The sequence below is a fragment of the Scaptodrosophila lebanonensis genome, unplaced genomic scaffold (assembly GCF_003285725.1).
Source record: "Scaptodrosophila lebanonensis strain 11010-0011.00,11010-0021.00 unplaced genomic scaffold, SlebRS2 tig00000053-arrow-pilon, whole genome shotgun sequence".
Taxonomy (NCBI): Eukaryota; Metazoa; Arthropoda; class Insecta; order Diptera; family Drosophilidae; genus Scaptodrosophila; species Scaptodrosophila lebanonensis.
In genome coordinates this window covers 3,279,671-3,299,467 of record NW_022060548.1, presented here as the reverse complement: position 1 = coordinate 3,299,467, position 19,797 = coordinate 3,279,671, and the positions used below count along the sequence as shown (strand labels likewise).

Here is a 19,797-nt window from a genome sequence, read left to right as displayed (position 1 = left end):
CCCAAACGCAAATATTGTTGAGCTATCCCGAGAATCTTCTATATAAACCTTATACTTTGCTTATATATCACAATTGTTGACAGCAACCTTATAGTTGCCTAGACTAAAATATGATATGATATAATGATCACGCGAGTGGTTCCGGGGCTTTATGATATGAGGATTGCGCTTATGGTTCCGGAACTTTTACTGTTCAGTCTGAGTGCTTTATTTTGTTTTTGAGTTGAGTTTGGCAAAAGCCATCTCGGCCAGCTGTAATGCCAACCTGTATACCTAATCTATACTATGTACCTAAGCTATTCAATAAAGATTTGGGTGCGACAAATCCCGACAACAGAACAAAGCAGAAAGTAGAAAGCGAAAAAGTCGAACGCGCACGTAAGGCGTGAGTTACAGCAGCTAACTCTACGATTGTGTATTATAAACCTAAGACTGAGTACATATTTTTCAAATCCGGGCAATTATGTGGGTAAGTAGCTGTGTTTCGCCGAAAGTAAAGTTAAATGTCTGATAAGGCGTTGGCAACAAATGTGCGCAGAAGACGCCCACTCGGTTTGACGTTTCGCATAAGCCCCCTTAAGACCCTTAAGCGGGCCCGGCCCCCCACGATGCTAGTTTTTCAACTCAGAAACGGTCACTGCTACCGAAATCTGGCTGGGACCTTCAACTAGAAACGCCTTTCTAGAACAAATACCAGTCGGTAGCGACAAAATTGCTGAGATGTTCGGGCGTAGCATCTATTTGACATAGGATTTACGTATAATTATAAGGCTGAGATAAGCAGAGTCAATTTCCTAAGCTAACTGTACTATATATAGAGGTATCACTGAGGTCCGAACATCAAAACTCTACGCGTCTAAGCAGCAACAGGAGGCTGGTTACCGATCAAGTCAAAGTGTTTTCGGTTCGAGTATGTAGCTGAGCGAGCAGGACTGAGTTTTGAAAGTGCTTTGCGTGTTTTCTCTGCCCAAAAGTTGCGCTTAGGGTAATTCCAAAGAAAGTCTTCAATATGGATTTCGATCGTGTGCTCGAGAAGTGCGGAAATTTCAATCGCTTTCAAATCGTGTTACTGCTTCTATATGGCTATACAAACATAATAAGTTCCTTGCATTACTTTTCACAAACCCTAATTACCTTTACGCCAGAGCATTGGTAAGTCATCATACTCGTATGCTTTGAATATTATCAAGACTTTCTGGTACTTCCAAAAGGTGCTCACACGATAAACTCAGTAATCTGAGTCTGGCCGAGGTGAGAGATGTCTATGCAAATATATCCCAACCCTCCTGCACCCTTCTGGACGATGTTATCAATGGCTCAGCAGTTGTGGCGGATGTGGGGCGCTGCAACGATTGGATCTTTGATCGTGAAAATGGTTATGAGAGCATTACAACGGAGGTGAGCTTAAAAGCTTTGAAAATGAAGGAGTAGTGGATGAACGCTGAACGGCTTCCTTTGGTCTTAGCTCAAATGGGTGTGCGACAAGTCCTTTCAACCCGCTGTGGGCCAGTCCTTTTTCTTCATGGGCTCTGTTCTGGGGACTATAACTTTTGGCTTCCTATCGGATCACATCGGACGCTTGCCTGCCATGCTAATGACATCCTTAGCTGGAGCTTCCGGTGATTTTATGACCTCCTTTGTCCATACGCTACCTTGGTTTGCCTTCTCGAGATTTGTGTCGGGCCTGTCTACCGATACCATGTACTATTTAATGTACATTTTGGGTAAGCAAATAATACAGATTTGTCCTGCCGATCCGCACATTCATTGAAGCTGTTTTGCAGTATTTGAGTACCTCAGTCCCAAGCGTCGCACCTTCGGGCTTAACATCATACTTGCAACCTTCTATGGCTTTGGTCTGATCACTTCACCCTGGTGCGCTATTTGGATTGGTAATTGGCGTCAGTACCTCTGGCTAGCCTCTCTCCCAACCCTGGGTATTATGCTCTATCCTGTTTTCATATGCGAGAGTGCTCAGTGGCTGTTGACCAAACAAAAATACGATCGGGCCGTTAAGTGTTTGAAACGGGTGGCCAAATTCAATGGCCGCCAAGTGGAGGACTCTGTATTCGATGAGTTCGTCAAACATTACCGCGAGAAGGCTAATGAGGAGCAGAAACTGTGTCCCCAAGAGGACACATTCATGGGCATGTTTAGAACGCCAAGACTGCGACGCTTCACGCTGACGCTCCTCATTAAATCGTAAGTTATTCTACCAATTTTAAAAAGTGTTAACCTTGACTGGCGTTGAAACCAACAATTATTTTAAAATTAATTGTGCTCTAAGTAAATTCTGTAAAGGGTCGGAAATTATTGCCAAGATTCAAGAAGCTGTTAAAAAAAAAAAACTAAACACATTGATGAGATGCAAATTACACCATTATCTTATCATTTATTTTTCTTGCCTTCTTGAAGGAATTGTAGAAATGTCATTGCCTTTGCGTAAATATTTATAACATTTACCTGAAGGAAGAGAAATGATAGAATGTTTGTGAAGAACTTTTTTGAATAATATGATGAATCCCTATCGTTCGTATAAAGGTCTTTACAAACTTGAAGTTGAAACACTTTTTATTCATAAGTATGTAAAACGAGATTCAAGTAAGACGAGATAGCAACAACACTTAACAACTATCTTAAATTATATTTCAATTAATATTTTTATTTATAGCGTCATCATCACACTCTCGTACGATGTCATCAGTCGTAATCTGGAGGGTCTGGGCACCTCACCCTTCAAGCTCTTCTCGATGACTTCTGTGGTTTATTTGCCGGCAGGCTGCACAATTCTCCTACTTCAGAATATAATCGGACGCAAGGGCATGGCCTGCGCCTCACTCTTGACCGGTGGAATCATCACCGCAGTGACGGGCTTCCTCATTGCCATTCTCGATCCCAAGGAGAATGCCGTGCTGCTGGCCATTATGGTGGCACTAGGCCGTTATGGTGTGACGGTTTCCTACGATGCCGAAATTCAATATGCCGCCGAAATAATACCGACCAGCGTACGTGGACGTGCCGTGTCGAATGTGCATGTCGTGGGCTTGGCCTCCAGCTCACTAGCCTTCTATGTCATCTACTTGGCCAAGTTCTATAAGCCGTTGCCATCATTATTCATCAGCTGCTTGCTGATCATAGGTGCTTTGTTGTGTCTAACGCTGCCGGAAACTTTACACAAGTAAGTGGGGAAATTATCTTGGAGGAATGAAGATCTATTTAAATACGAAATGAATTTCTTATCTTTTTAGGAAGCTGCCGGAAACTCTAGCCGATGGCGAACGATTTGCTTTCAATGAGCGTTGGTCCTATTTTCCGTGTTTAGGGAAACGTCGCGAGAGCTTGACAAAGAATGCGAATTTTATTGATAAGTCTGAAACCCAGAGGGTCTGTTGACCAGAACCACCACAACCTGAAACTAAAACTAAAACTGAAACAAATGAACCTGATATGAAAACTGATGATGAGCTTAACTTCAAGTTAGTTCTTGTAACTCAATGGTCTGATACAAATTACTCATGTAGAGAATGCATAGTAATTAAAGCGTTACCGTTATACATATATACATATATTAATCCTATATACTGATCATGCTAAACTTTGTATTCCACTCTTAATTTAAATCTAAATAAATATGAATAAAAGTCTAAAGAAATTCAACAGTGTGTAATAACAAATTTATAATACAGAGTAGAAAAGAACTTCCGAGAGATTATAGTATAGATCCACTAAACAGAACTTATGGAGAACTTACGAAAGAGAATGAGACTTTGACTTTGAGCGAAAATATGAAACTTTTATTCCAGCACGTTTCCATGCAATGCTTAGGAATATCTGATCTAAGGATTGCATCAGTCTAATGCATTTAAACAACCAAAATGCCTCATAAGCTACTCTACTTCAACACAATAACTTGGTAATCGTTTTCTAGCTTTGTGTTATCGTAGCACATATAGCTTTAAACATTTTATAGGAACATAAGCTAAATTTTCCACACCATAAATTTTCTGTACCATCTGAAGATTTATTGCCAGCTTTGGGGTTTTGGGATAAGCGATGAGTTTGTAAGTACACGGGGGACAGCTTGTTTCCCCAACGAACGAAGATGGTTTAATTAACGATTGGAAGAATTATAATAACCATGGCTTTTTACATATGTTATTAAATCGCTTACGGAGCTGCATTTCAGCTAAAAGCAAATTTTTAAAAACAACAATACATCAACACATCACTAAACCTGTTCCAACTTTTCAAAATGTAATAATTTCCGAGACCAAATAAGTATTAATCTCTCATCACAAACAGCAATAGTAGTATGTATCGATAATTGTCTACTATCGATAGTCACTGTTTCCACCAACAGCTCCTAAAAGTATGCCAACACTTTGTAGAAAAACAACAAACCATAACCAATTTAATTAGAAAATGTTAATTCTTTAAAGAGATTACACCATTCTCATCATTTTGTAGTTATGTATTTTTTCCTATTTCTTTAATTATTATCAGTAATTTTGTATTAGAGTTTAGCGTAGTTTTGCATCAAATCAAAATCGTGTACATTCTAGGGACTACTTATGAAGAAATAGTACATAAGTATTTCATTAATCGTTAAGTGAAATTGTGCCGCTTAAATGTTAACTATCCGATTTCTTTCTTTACACCTCCACTTTTTACGAGTAATTTGGAAAAAGGAAAAGGAAAAATGTTTCTCTATACAAAACGAACAAAGGTTCTACAGTGCGAATACTATATATTGTATGCACTTGTTTGTGGCTAGCATTTACAGTTATTCCCTAAATACGTACCAAGTATAAATATATATGAATATATAATTACTTAAGCCTATATATATATATATATGTATATAATATGTATAGAAAAAGGCGTCTTCACCTCATACTGAGCACATTTTGAAGGTGTTGAATATTATGAGAAAAAGTTTTGAATTGTTTCATTTAAATGGAACTTGCTGCTTGGGTTGATTTGTTGGTTTGTTTGTTGCTTGTTGCTTCTGCATTCTGGATTCTGGTGTTGAGTTCAGTTGTGTGTGGTCTAGACAAAAATTGATTAACTAAACTATAAACTAGGGGTTTTACATTTGACGACATTTCTCAATGCTTTGCATCCTTGAGGGCTTGCTCCTCGCGATCGGCATCGATCAGTGACTGCTTGCGTTTGTTGTACTGACCAGACTCGACTTGCTGCTTGGCATCAATGAGTGAATGCTTGCGCTTGTACTTCTCCAGTTCCGAATCGTCATCATCATCGTCATCATCATGGTGCTTCAGACATGGGAAGTCGAACATACGTTCGCCCTTGCCAAAGACTTCGCCCTCCTCAATGGTGGTGGGCAACGTTCTGCAAAAGCCAAACAATTAATTGAATCATCCATTGGCTTAAGTTCTAAGCCACTTACCTGTTGAGTGTTTCGGGCAGCAGCAGACAGACAAAGGAGCCCGCAAAGAAGAGCACACCCAATATGATGGAGGGCGCTGCCTTGAAGAACGTGCCCAGCCATAGAATGTAGGGTGCCAGGAAGGAGGCCGCAAATCCAGCCACATGCACCGCCGCCACGCCCTGCCCTCGCACACAAGTGGGTATTAATTCTGTGGCATATTGGCTGCCCGACTCATACGAGATGGCCACTCCGAAGCGCGCCGCAATCGTCAGACAGGCCAGCAATATGGCATTGTGATTATGCTGCTGGTAGGCAATGGCAATGCCGGCAGCTGCCGTGAACAAGCCACCCACCAACAAGGAGCCTGAGGCCATGCCCTTGCGTCCAATGCGATCCTGTAGCAGGACCAACAAAATGCTCGACGGCAACACGGCCAGCGCGCTCAGTGAGAACATGACGAAGGGGGAGATGCCCATGCCCTCCACATTTCGGGATACCGCATCGTAGCAGAGGGTGATGACCATGCTGGAAAATAAAAATCATAAAACTTAGTATTTGAATTCTTAGACATACTTGTACTCTGAAAAGTGTTTTAATTGAAAACATTATCATTAATACTTCATACTTAATTTATAAATAAATTACACTTATTTGGTTAAATCGAGTAAAAGTAGTTCCTATTTTTAAGCATTTAATTAATGATTGAAGATTAATTCATTCATAAGTTAAGAAAATGTCAGATAAAATATAGCCCGGCATTGATTGAGAGTAAGTAATAAAGAAAAGTAATGAAGAACTTATACATTGTACATATCGAAATATAGGTTGGTAGGTAGGTTTCTTTTATTCTGGAGCCCTTGACCATGCTTTTAAAAATGTATCTAAATGGATTCGTTTGACTATTAAACTTATCAACTTAATATCACTTGATAATGAATAACAATTATATTACATTCAATTATATTAGATTTAAGGCTCATTTTAGATCAATCCCACACAACTTAAAGCTCAGCTATTCTCCCTATGACAAAATCTCAATTATATCCAAAATAAAGGCTAAGCCCCTCTTATAAGCTCACCTCTTGAAGAACAGAATAAGCGTATTCTTGCGCATGCGCGGCGTCCTGAACATGTCCAGCAGGGTCGCATGCTTCTTATCATCGCCACCCTGCATTTCTCTGGTGATCTGGCAATGCCGCCGGAACTCATCGAACTCCGCCTGCGTGACACGACAACCGTTGAACTTAGCCACACGCTTGAGTCGCTTGATGGCACCATCGATGTCATTGCGTGTGACCAGCCATTGGGCGCTCTCCTGCACCACAAAGTAGTAGAGGGTGACCAGCAGAATGGGCAGCGAGGTGCAGGCCAAATATATCTTCCAGTGTCCGGCCCACACAGCCAGCCAGGGTGTCACCACCAGACCCATACAGTAGAACAGACCCACAGCCATATTGAGACCAAGTGTGCGCATGCTGGGTCTTATATATTCAAGAACTGCAACGTAGCAAAGATAATAAAAATCTAAACGGGTCAGAGGCTTATACTTGCGACACTTACCTATAATATACATGAGATAGAAGTTGGTATCGGCAGCCAGACCCGATATGAAACGGCAGAGCGTAAAGGTCGCCACGCTCTTTGTGAATATGGTTGAGAAATCTCCGGCAAAGCCGCAGAAATTTGACAATATCAGTGCAGGGACTCGTCCGATTTTATCGGACAACAGGCCATAGAATAAGGTGCCTACAACGGAGCCAATGAAGAACAAGGATTGTCCCACACGCGCCTTGTAAGCTGAATCACAGACCCAGTTTAACTGTGAAGAGAGCAAATATTTATAATACATACATTTTTTAATCAATTAACTTTACAATATATGAGGTGCTCAAGAAATGATTGTCAGTTTATAGCTTTTGGTTGTTCTAACAACAATGGCTAAGCATTGTTTGTAAAATGTCATTATTCATTATATGAACACTTGTAATCTACCTTCTAATCTTTTTTTTTTCTTCCTTCATTTCGACACTAAACATTCTGAATATTTTGGAATATTGTAAAACATTTTAAATAGTAAATTATCATATTTCTTTATCAATCCAGTCCACTTTTCAATACCAAGTTGATATTATTTATGGCTAGAAATCGTAAAGAGTGATAAATAATGTATTCTGATACGAATTTAATTTTAACATAAAGGCTGTTTATTTATTAGTGTCACATATCATTTGATCTCTTTCTTTTATTTATTTTGAAGGATACTTTTTCGACTAACATTGATATAAGTATCTGCATAAAGATTACAAATCTAAGCAGTCTTCAACAAATCGAAAAACTAAAATGTTTTTACTTTGATTTATTTATGGCTTGGTAAAAAGTGAATTTGAAATTTCAATGTCTTTAAAAGCTGTTTTCTAATTTATTTGTCCCTTATTTATTTCATCGAAATGCGAGCAATTTAGAGTAGAAGGTCTGTAGCTAAACGAACAACAAATGTTAAGGTTGATTAATGTTGCCTTGAAGTTCGAGCTAAAGTTCTTCGAACCCATTCATAAAAAAAAACAAAATGTGTAAAAGCAAATCTTGTAACTTGTTTGGCGTCGAATTAAAAATTCTTACAGCCATGCCCTGCTATTCTATTAAGAACTAGGGGTACATACAAGTAATCTTTGCTGGGTTCTCACTCACCTCGGTGTTCATGCTTCTATAGCCGAAATCATAGTTATAGATCCATTTCTCGCAAGTCTTGTTGCTGACAGTCACATTGTGACCAATAATGTCGTCAAGACGGGTGCACGAGGGATTTGTGATATTCGGATTTGTGTAGATCTCAGCTATTTCCTTATAAGTCATATTCACTAGTTTTTCGTGATAACACCAGTGGTCGGGCACAAAACTTATCACAGTTTGGGTGAAGTAGTGCTGCGGCATAAAACAAATTATCATTTAAGAGGTCCTGGCACTGGGATATTTCCTTTTCAAACTCACCATTGATACGATGATGTTGATAAAGCCGAAGAGTGCGAGTATCATGAACTGATAACGATGGAAATCGCCGCATTTGGCAAGAATTTGATCGAAATCCATTTTGTTTTTTGTTTTTTGTTGTTGTTGTTGTGGTTGTGGTTTTTGTGAGCTTTACTATAAGTGCGTTATTTGTACTCTTTTCGGGGTGTGTTGTTGTGACGCTGGCAATCACTTGTTTCAGTTGTTCTCAGACAGTTGTTGTTTTTGTTGTGGTTAAGGGAAGCCAATTTATTGAACGCCGGAATGCCGAACGCTAGTCGCTGTTGTTGCCTTTGGGCTAAACATAAAGCACAATGTTGTTGGTCAATGGCTCAGCAATTAGTTGTTGTATTGTGTTCGGCTATATTCTGAAGCTTGGGGGGTCACGCACTATGTAATATGTTTCACATTTGCTGTAATGAGAGAGAGCGCATTGGGGTCATTAATTGGGGTCATCAAGCCGACAGTGTAATCTACATAAATAAATATCTATGCAAATGCTTTCCCTTTTGTTTAAATAAAAATAATAAAATTGTAAATGCGCATTGGAATTGCGAAAACAATAATAAACCATGCACATCCAATCATTTTTTCTGCTCTCCTTTACAGCCCTGGAGATACAGAAACAAACAAATAAACCCAACTGCCTTATTTAAATAAGACCCAGATTAGATAATAAAGCCGGTTTATTTATCAGTCCCTGCTTAACAAAGTTAAACAAAAACACACTTATTAAAAATGCGCAAGCGAAGAGAATGAGAAAACACGGCTCATTTGACTACTGGTTTTTTGTTTTTTTTTTTTTGGTGGTGACAAAACACTGGACATACATTAGAAATAAATAATGAATTCAAAAGTATAAGCAATCTATAGCTGCACTATATGCTAAGTCTTTAATTAATTGCTTTAAGTGTTCAAAAAAGATTTCTGAGAAGCTCTAAAAAATAGTCAATTAAGCTGACAAATGATGTGGTTTTTGAATATTGAATAGAAAAAAAAAACATTAATCAAATTGTACATAATAAAGCGCAGAGAAAGTTTCGTTTAAAAAAAAAAAAAAAAAAAGATGTCAAAACTAAAATAAATATTTTGATCCGAAAACTGGTAAGCTAAGAAAAGTTTTATATATTCGCATAAAAATACTGAAGCTAAAAAAAATATAAAAATATATATCAAAAAAACATTTAAATCTGATATTTCAAATATAAACACAATAAGAAAATTAAAACTTCTTTAATGAAATATGAATATTTTGACACAAATTATTTTGCAGGCTAATCATTATTTGAAATTATTCTCATAGATAATCTAATGCCCAAGGAGCGGGCACACAAGCGGCCAATCTGCAAGCAATTAATGCCAAGTATTTGCACACAAATTTGACGTATTTACAAAAAGGTTCTGAAAAGTGCATCGTACAAAAAAACTTTGAAACTTTGAAGGTTTGTTCATTCCATGGCATACTTTTAAAATAGAACTAATTCTTTTGCCTGCCTGTCTAAACGTTTGCGTAGGCTCTAGCTTAGAATTTATATGCCCCTCACTGGAAAATGTTATATGTCGAGACGGACCTGGCCAGATCACTATATCATAGAGCTGTCATTGAAACGATATTTAAAAAGAAATAGTTTTCTATCAAAAACCAATGAAAACCATATGGCATATTGACAATACTGTCAATGTAGTCATAACTGAAGGTTCTACATCACTAATGGGTCGCGAGTGGTGACCCTGCGAAATGCTGTTTAAAAAACCATGAAGGAATAAAGTGTTGACACAGTGAAGGATAAATAGCTAACTTTTTAGCTCATTTAGTCTGAAATATTTAGACCACTTCTAATATTTATCTAATATTGAAATATTTATGAAGCAACACGTTCTGAACACGTTCAAAAAATTCAAAGTAATTGTTTAAAATCTTTATCACTTAATTGTTGTAGATTTGCAGACAATGTCGATCACGTACGGCTCTTAAAAAATATAAACAAATAATATGTGTATTCCGGCAACTGATTATTTTGCTCGTTTTATCTTTTTTGAGGCAGCCGTAAAACACAAATTAGAAACAGCAGCAGAAACACTTGGTGTCGCTTAGGAACAAAATAACTATCAGCAATAATAATAATTAGTTGCTGGGAAGTTCCATGGCTTTGACACAGCTGTACTATTCCTAGTTATTAAATTTAAACGCACTTTCGCACTGAAACAGCCGCCAGACAAGGCAGAGCAACCCGCGTGTCTGAACAAGACTGAGAAACTTCAACTGGCTGGCTAGTAAGATCAACTATTCAGGCAGCACATATTTTGTGGCTTATCAGTGAAAAAAATATTTATATATTGGCGCCAATTTAGATATTAGCACTGATATACTACAGCGCTGACTAATGTGTAACGACTGACTAACACGACCGACTAGCATGAAGAGAGCAGCTGGTAGCGGGGCCGAGAGCGCTACGACTTGGGACTGTTGTCAAGTAGTCCGAAAACAATCGACTTCTAATTGAGTCTAAACACGTGTGGGGCTGCCTCAATGGCATGGTTTCAATGGCCGGGGTCTGAGCATAATTTACAATAATTTTGCAATTCACTGCAGGCACGTATTTTGGCCGAAGTGGAAATCAAAGTGTCTGGCCATAGACACGCATTTTGTATAAATTATTTAGTGAGCGCCGTCAGAATTTAGCAACTGGTTTCGAGATTTCTGTATAAATCACAAGGCACTTGCTTAAAAGCGCTTCAAGGTTTTCCAATTACAAGTTTAACAGAAATTCTATGTGTTTTGTAATTTGTATTGATTTTTGGGTAAACTTTGTTGGCTTCAATTAATTCAAAAGCTCTCTTGAGTTGTTGAGCATCAAGACAAAAGAGTTTGTTTACCTGTTGAATGCTGCTTTATACTACTTCTATATACATATAAGCAGATATGTATAGTATAATGTATGGGCAATATTTGAAGCGCAAAATGAACGAATTGCCTGCGAGGCGTTTTCCACAAAATCAAAACAAATGAAATTCCGTTGGCACTGCTCGCTGTTGAATATGTTGATTCTGTTTTTTATTTTTTCACAAATATATTTACTTTGTTGTTTTAAGAGTTCAACGGCTTGCCCAGGCAGTAGACACAAATTCTTTTGTTTTCAAAACTTTCAGAGCCAGCAGTCTAATATTTGTTGGGCAAACAACAAATTTGTTAACAAAATCACTGTTCAAACACTATGTTTTTGTTCAGTTGAATGTTTTTTTATTTAAGTAGAGTTTGTTTAATTTTTGGTTGACAAGCAGGCAGTCAGGCGGACGCTTCGGAGCGCGCACTCTTAGCGTGCGAACGAGCTCTGATGTATATCGATGTGTATCCACGAAATGCTTTTCACATACTGAGCCCACAGACGCCAAAGTTTGTTTATTAAAAATGCCAAACAGCTGTTCGGCCCCGAAATAAAACGACAATAACATCAGCCATATAATGTGTGGCGCCGATTTCGCGTCCCGGGTCGTGGCTGTACTGTAAACGCTGCTCTGTTTGAACAAGTTTTGGGGCCCTGATCTGCGTTGGCGGGGGGTCCTAATTAATGGCAAAAGCTGCGAAAAACAAACAACCGCACAGCCGCAAAAACGAAATACGTTTTTAATTCACTTTACGACTGACCGACCACATGGCGCATGCGCAATTCGATTTGATTTGATCCGATTCGATACGATTTCATTCGCAAGTGAGAAATTAGTCTGCAAATTGCTTCGCCAGTTTTAAATTTATACAATATGTATATAAATATATAACACTACAAAAACCACATTTTATTAATATTGATATGATGATTGTTGGCCTGGCCTAAAAATAAATATTGATTTCTTTGAAAATCAGTTTTAAATTTCCGATTTATTTAAGGCACACGCAACAGTTGCAAAATCAATTTTGCAAGTGGGGAATTTTCTAGATCTCGGCTCAAAAAATATGGCTGTGAAAATTGTTAAGCTATTGACATTGTTTAGTGCGTGTGCGCCAATTCGATTGAAATCCAACTTATTGCAGAGTTAAAAAATTACTCACTGCATCATGGGATCACCTGGTAAAGATTAAAGTGTTAATTAATGGCTTTTAATTAAAATTGCAACGAGTTTTTTGTGGTTAATAAATATTAATTTATTTACTGAGGGCGCCAATCTAAAGTTGAATCATGCAAAAAATTGCCCAGAATTGTTCTACAAGTAAATAGATGTAAGCTTCTCTTCTAAATATTCTCTTTATTTGAACCAATGTTATAATTTCTAGCAACCCTTCTCCAATTATTTAACTTTAAAAGCAACTTAATATTAAATTCCAAATTTCTTTCTGCTGTCAACAAGATTGTGGATTAATTTACACCAAATTAAAAACCGACAGCCAACTTTCACTGCGGGCCGACAAAAAATACCAATTATTTGATAACCGCAATCAATCGCCACTCAAATTTTAAAACACAAAATCTCGTGGATAATTGTTATTGTCGCTTTCAGGGGAACCGCATTAAATCAAAGCTCATGGCTAATACCCTAATTACATAATTAAAGCTCAATAAAAAAGCGTGGCCGATATCAGCATATTGATTAGATAATGAAGGAGCCATAAACATAGTCAGCCTCAGTAAGCATTTAAGTAGCAAATTATGACCAGAAGTACAGGCACCTAAAACGTGATAAAGCGATATTAATTCGCTACATTTGCCTTTCCTAGCCACTTCCTAGCCGCACTTATGGGCCAACTGTACCGGTCGCGACTGTAGGCCAACTGTGTTGCTTAACTCTGCAGACAGATTCCTTATTGCGCAGACAAATATTTACACTTTCTTTGTTCCGTTGTTTAACAAAGAACAAAGAAGTCGGAGGGCAAGCCCTACGAGGAATTCCACAAAACAACAAAAACTACAACAACAAAGAGCTACTGCAACAAATTATTCGATAAAGATAAGAACGCAAATCTTTATCAAATGTCGCGACAAATGGTAAATACCCCCAATGATTCATGGCGAATAAATAACACATAATCCATCACACATACGACGCGTTGCCATTGCGAAAAGAGTCGTAGTTTCGTGATGATTAATACTGATGCTACAGTTTCCTTTTCCATTACCATATGTAGTTCACTTGAATAGACTCCAATCGACACTTCTGGTATCGCACATCGTTTTTACACATCCGGCAGCTTGCTAATTTTTACACCTACATAATAATAGTATAGGCGCGCCAATAGTGGAGGATGAATCAAACACGAGAAAACTATTAACAAAAAATTCACAGATACAAAAGCATGTACTATGAAACATATATTAATTTCTATAGCTAATAATAGCGCTTTATTATGGTCTAATAACCGATCGTACTTGGTACAGAGAGCGACACATTTATTATATTTTCCCACCAATTGACATTTTTACATTAACGAGTTATATTTTCAATGAGTACATAACATTTAAATGTATTATATTTAGCACTTAAGTATTGATTAATCAATCAGTTTTCTTTTTGGAAAGCAACGAAAAATCATAAATGTGCCTGTAGGCTTCAAAATATTCTATACAACCACATTACATGGATTAAGTGATTAGATGTTATTAATTATATTGTATATAACATAATGAATTCAATTTATATTCATTATCAGGTAATACCATCACGGCTTTATGCTCCAAACCATTCTTTGATATCTAATTGGTTTAAGACTTCTTTGCATAGCAAAGCCTGGCAATATATTTTCAAATGCAACTTTGAAAATTAAGTCAAATACACGATATACTAAGATAAGAATCACAATAGTACGTAAAGATCAGCAATTCTTACGCCAACAATAAAAATTATGTTTTAAGAACAGTACAGTAAAATAAAGTCTACAATCTTTTCTTCTAAATTGATTATTTTTCATTCACTGCCTTTTTAATGTAGCATCAAAAGGATTTCCACTTTGCTTTTTATTCATATTCGAAAAATTCAAGCATTTCACAAATGACATATTTATGAGCTGTAGGGGAATTGTTTAAAATTGCGATTCCTTTGAAACCAAACAACAATATACTTGGCCTTAGTCTTAGTTAATTAGGGGCTCATTCCACTAAAAGGTAATTAAAATAGCAGATCTTTTTAGCATTCACAGCAGTATGAAGTAAACAATAATGGGCAATTGCTTTTAGGAAATTTCTACATCAAAAGCGGAAATATGAATTACATTTGATCTTCACGCACATTTGGTTATCGCTTTACAAAAACAACGCAGGCATAAGTTTAATTCTATTGCTCACTGATTAGTAACCGTGAGGTCTTTGCAGGCTTTGGTGGATGCTTAACATACTTATATGTATGTACATACATATATGTATCTTTTAAATTTATAATCTGGCGCTCTTGCAGATTTCTAAAACGCAAATAAAAATACACATTTTAACTCTCCACACACACACACAAAATTTTTGCTGCTTGGCACACCTCTCGGTGATGGGTGATTATTGTGGTTTGGTTTTCACACACACTTGTGAAATAATTCGTATTTTATAACAGTCTAAATTTTCTTATTTACCTTGCCAATTTCGATTTATTATGCTTAGCACACAAGCGGACACAATTGCTGGCCAGCTGTTAATTTATTCTATTTTTTATTTTGCTGGGCCTTTGTAAGAGTTGCCACACTTTTCACATCTCTGACAATCTGATAATGGAGTAGCAGGAACACCAGAATTAAATATGCCTATATTCGAGTACAATTCCAATTCGAAAATGTTAGCCAGCAATTTTCTAGCCCGGCGCTGACAACCGACAACCGACAACAACGGCAATTCAAAAGCGTATGCAGCGTATCTCACAGCGCTTTGTCGAGCACTCACACAGATACACACACACACACGCATATGGACACACTCCGATTCGATTCGACTCGTACTCGCACTCGTAATCGCACTCGTAGTCGGAATCGAGATCTGCTGCTACTCGCGTGACAATTGGAAGCGTTTTGACTTCAAGTTCAACGAATTGCTTCGGTTTTAAATGCTCTGCGTGACAGTTTCTTCAAATTGCCATGCACATGGCTCGCCATGCTTCTCTCTATTCATACAAGTATGTATTTAAAACAATATATGTAGATATACCATATGTATGTGTAATGGTTCTTTCATTATTTATTTGAACCATATAAGTACATATATGTGTGTGTGTGCTCAAGCATTATGCGGGCCAAGCAAATCAATGACTTCGAGAGCCAGGCACGCTTTTCATTAAAAACTTGTTAAAGTTGGCGCCTCTAACAGTTCCACAAACACAAATACAGTGGTCGCTCAGAAATCGATATTCGGAATTTAGAATCGTTGCATTGAATGTCCGAGGACTGGTTAAAACGGAGTTTTGAATTGTGAATTGGTTTAACTTTTTGAACTACCTTTTTCATTCTAATTATTATTAATATTCAAACATTCTTTCTGTTATATTAAAAGAGTTATTTCTTTAAAAAAAACTGAATTTATTATACAATTTATATTTCTACATTTGATTTGCACTTTATATTTTTAATTACAAAGCTCTTCAAATAAATTCAATTTAGTTTATATGTGATCCGTTGTTAGATGATGACGTAAATGATGTTTCGCAATTATTTTAAAAATTCAAAACATATTTTTTAAATATTGATGGCAGAGAGTAACGGATTAATGATGCTTATATTAAGTGTTGGAATATAGATAAGTACCATGAATCGAGACTTAGAAGATATATCATCGTTGCATTTATTTAACACGATTAACGAAAATACGAATCGTATTATACATTGGAGCAAAATACTCCATCATTTTTGAATTACAGTAAGTTGGCTTTGTTGACTGATCTCTCTCACTAATCTCTCTCAAAATTAGAAAATAGAAAAATCGTATTAAAGATTTTAAAAAATCCCAATGTTAAGAAAAACACAATAGCATGTTTTTAAATACACAAAATTTGTTTCGAAATAGGCTTTGAATATTCAATAGCTCTTACGCAATGTGAAATTCTTACATATACATTTTTCACACGTTTTTTTAAATACGCTTTAAATGCTCTTTCACTTTTAAAAAGTATAATCTAGCTTTGTTTCTATTTTTTGTGCGTCCACTGTACAAACATAACGTCGACTTAGTTGCATTGAAAGAGTGCATTGCGTTGACAATTGCATCTGTGTATATATGTGTGTGTGTGTGTGTGTGTGTGTTTGTGTGACTTTTATTGATATGGCGTCATTATGTCTCAAATATGCTGAGGCACATGCAACGTGCTGCCGTACGCACATTATTAAATGTTATGTATGCTGAAGCGAATGAACATTTAATTTTATTTATGAGAAGAGGAGCAACTGATTCCTGAACATAGATGTAGTTAAGCTTCTGTACCAAGACAACGCCGGCCAACCTCTTTAAAATGGTTTTGAATTATTGATAAAATATTTGATGAGCACCCGCATACCCAATGGGTACCAAGACCGATAGACGGCAAGGGTACGTATGGTGTTGCAAAAACAAAAAGGAAACTGGCTCAATTGGTGTTTATATAAACAACTCAAATTCTCAAAATTAGAACTAAGTTTTACAGAGTTCAGCTGATTTGTGTTTAAAATTGAAAATTTTATCGTTCATCGTACCTTTGTTAATAAATATATTTAGGTTCGTATAGTACGTGCTTTTGCGGAAACGTTACCATTCGATATTTCTAATCCATACATTTGAATATGGGTGGTAACTTTTTTCTTCCACTCAGGCTGAATATTTATTTATACACATATATATTTGTCCAAGTTCCTATCGACCTACTTAACCTTCAATCGATTTGCATAGCAAATATACGTACGTGTACATATGTACATACTTTTTGCCCATCTTTCTAGTTATACAAGTAATAACAACTTCTTCTCTCTTATTCTCGACTCTTATTTGTCACCGTGTAAGGCACTTGGCAGTCAGCCTCACCCAAACATTTCGCTCCCCATGTTCTCTTCCATAAATATTTAATTGTTTTAAATGGTAAATGTTTGCTTTTGTTTATTTCTGATAAATTTTTTATGATGTTTGTTTGTTTTTGTTTGCCTCCCTTGTCTATTTATTATCTGCATATGAGGGGGCCACAAAAAATGATTATGCATTTGTATATAAATAGCAACAATGGCCATTCAGTTGGTGTCAATTAAACTTATATGCGCATAAAGAGAATTGTTTGTTCATTTAGAATTGGGTAAATTTATTTTCTTTGAGCTCTGCATTATGATGGCGGCACGTTCTTGTTTGGATTTGCATGAGATATAAAGTGACTGAAGTCCGACAAATTGAAATGTAATGCCGCGATAAAACTAATGCTGGTGTATCCAAGAAACACTGGCGAATGCGGGTTGTCGGGTTATCTGACTTGAAAACTGAAATACTTCAATGAATGCAGTGCTCGACTTTTTATGGTATAACAATATACAGACCTGAATGAGAAAATAGGAACACAAAACTTCCAATGCTGAACAAGAGTGACTACTTTGAGAAGCGGAGAGAACGGCGGTTGGTCCATATATATGTTCAAGTTTATTATAGAAAACATATTCAATAGCTTAAGAAGATAGCTTATAAGATGAGCAAAATCAAAAGCAATGTAAAATGCACAGAGTATTTAAATACCAATAAAGAAAATTATCAAGGCACAAGGCCAGTAAGTAGGACTGGACTACACAATGCCGATTCTATTGGTATAAACTTATGAAAGCAAGTCCTTATGAAGCTCTCAATGAAGAAATCGTTCCGTAATATATCAGATATAATATTTTGTATTTTATTTAATACATATTTTAAATAAAAGTATGCAAATATAAACAATTGCATTGATCTGTGAACCAAAAGGGCAATGAAGCATTGAAGTCATCAACAGAAACCGCACCCAATTGCCTCTAAGACCAAAATATACAACAACAAAAATCCTTGCTTCTAATGGTATCATAACATTTTATATCCACACACGATTATGCCTCAATGATCTCATGCCCCTCAAAGCCCAATGACAGCTTGTGAAATAAATTTAATTGGCGAAATTGCGATTATTTTATGTTATGTTGAAATGATGTTCGTAAAACGCAAACTTTTGTTTAACCAGCGTTCCGTACCTCGTCGTCCGATAAGATAAGAAATGTGGTGTCGAATGCCGGAACCAATAATAATACACGATTATATCGTATGGAGTTCCTAGTACACTAGTATTTTCCCCTGGCAGTTGGCAACTGTTGCGAGGCAATGAAGTGCAGAACAAACACATACTTGAGATCCAAAATGGGGCTAATTCTGCTGTAAATGGGTCTAAATAAGTGGACTTGAAATATAAAAGGGAAACTACAATAGATCCCGCTGATAAGAAGTCTGCTGCTAGGCATTTCGCATTGGCTGCCACACCTCGAACGAATTGATAAGGCCGTGCTTGAAATATGCCAACAATGTTCATACATACTCGCACAAACATATTTACATATATGTATATGCATGTGTAAGTACTTATATAGCAAAGTACGGGCCATCTGTATGTATGAGTAGTACGAAAAAAAAAACACTACCAAATGTGGCTGCCGCAGACTGGTTAGCGTCAGTCGTAACCAATTACCAGACGTATCCGTACTATATATACTTGTATATACATGAGTCGTACATTCACGCTCACATATACACACACACACACACACACACACACACTTTGGAGAACTCTCATAGACGCAAATATGGCGTCACTTGTGCAGAATGGTAGTACGATTCGTCTCAGACTATTACTTCGAAATTCGGTCCCATTTCAGTTTTGCTGACACTGCGATAATGCCGCGATAAACTGTCGGCACACGCCGGCTAATTCGATATCTACAAGTATACACAAACTTTGGGTCTGCACGTGGGAGGAACTCGAGTCGATATGCTTGTTGCCAACCACCATTGAACGTGCGCTTCTAAAATTGGGGGAAATTGGGGAAAATCTAAGATCTTAGATCTGGAAGCCTTGAGGCTCCGGAATAATAAACAATGACGACCTTGCTGAAAAGCACGCCGTTGCTGTTACACAATTCTTCAAAGTCTGATTGTGTTCTGGTTTCTGGATGTTAGTCAACAGACCTTGACATTTATTTTGTTGTTTTCAAGTACACTCTACACCGAACAGAATGTTTCGTATATAATAATATTAAAAATAAATGCCTGATAAGAGAAGAAAAATCTATTGAAATGCCTTATATTGTAGATTTTGTCTTAGAAGCAAATAAATATTTATACGATTTGATAGAGCGATTATTTAAAAAAAATTTTTTTTTTTTGGCAATTAAGAAGAAACAATTTCTTTTATGACACAATTGACTATCTAGACATGTATCTCAGCAATAAGAAAGAACAGAGATCAATGAGGCTTTA

General features: G+C 36.9%; 2 protein-coding genes across 7 annotated transcripts in view; one reads left to right on the top strand and one right to left on the bottom strand.

The window, feature by feature from the left end:
- Positions 1-869: 869 nt before the first annotated feature.
- LOC115623812 (organic cation transporter-like protein) lies at positions 870-3,657 on the top strand. The gene is made up of 6 exons (XM_030518356.1): positions 870-1,152; positions 1,212-1,398; positions 1,466-1,724; positions 1,785-2,202; positions 2,672-3,178; positions 3,249-3,657. Exons 1-6 carry the CDS (start codon positions 1,010-1,012, stop codon positions 3,391-3,393), a joined length of 1,659 nt encoding a protein of 552 aa, XP_030374216.1. The 5' UTR covers positions 870-1,009; the 3' UTR covers positions 3,394-3,657.
- A 799-nt stretch (positions 3,658-4,456) lies between these two features.
- LOC115623370 (organic cation transporter protein) overlaps positions 4,457-19,797 on the bottom strand; it is a 32,671-nt gene continuing 17,330 nt past the window's right edge. For 3 of the 6 annotated variants that reach the window (XM_030517656.1, XM_030517657.1, XM_030517658.1), the window contains exons 2-7: positions 8,384-8,814; positions 8,084-8,317; positions 6,956-7,214; positions 6,475-6,892; positions 5,414-5,920; positions 4,457-5,355 (exon numbers count right to left, since the gene is read on the bottom strand). In XM_030517656.1, the coding sequence (XP_030373516.1) occupies positions 5,109-5,355; positions 5,414-5,920; positions 6,475-6,892; positions 6,956-7,214; positions 8,084-8,317; positions 8,384-8,482 (1,764 nt within the window). In that variant the 5' untranslated portion in view covers positions 8,483-8,814 and the 3' untranslated portion in view covers positions 4,457-5,108. Of the gene's footprint in view, positions 5,356-5,413; positions 5,921-6,474; positions 6,893-6,955; positions 7,215-8,083; positions 8,318-8,383; positions 8,815-10,594; positions 10,614-11,278; positions 11,295-14,948; positions 15,211-19,797 lie in introns of those variants that run through there. The other 3 variants (XM_030517655.1, XM_030517661.1, XM_030517659.1) reach the window with 3 other exon arrangements.

Bases quoted from the DNA above. Each gene is read 5' to 3' on its own strand.
- LOC115623812 (XM_030518356.1), top strand. From the start codon at position 1,010: ATGGATTTCGATCGTGTGCTCGAGAAGTGCGGAAATTTCAATCGCTTT. The intron at 1,725-1,784 runs GTAAGCAAATAA...GCTGTTTTGCAG, and splicing joins CTATTTAATGTACATTTTGG to TATTTGAGTACCTCAGTCCC. The intron at 2,203-2,671 runs GTAAGTTATTCT...TTTTATTTATAG, and splicing joins CTGACGCTCCTCATTAAATC to CGTCATCATCACACTCTCGT.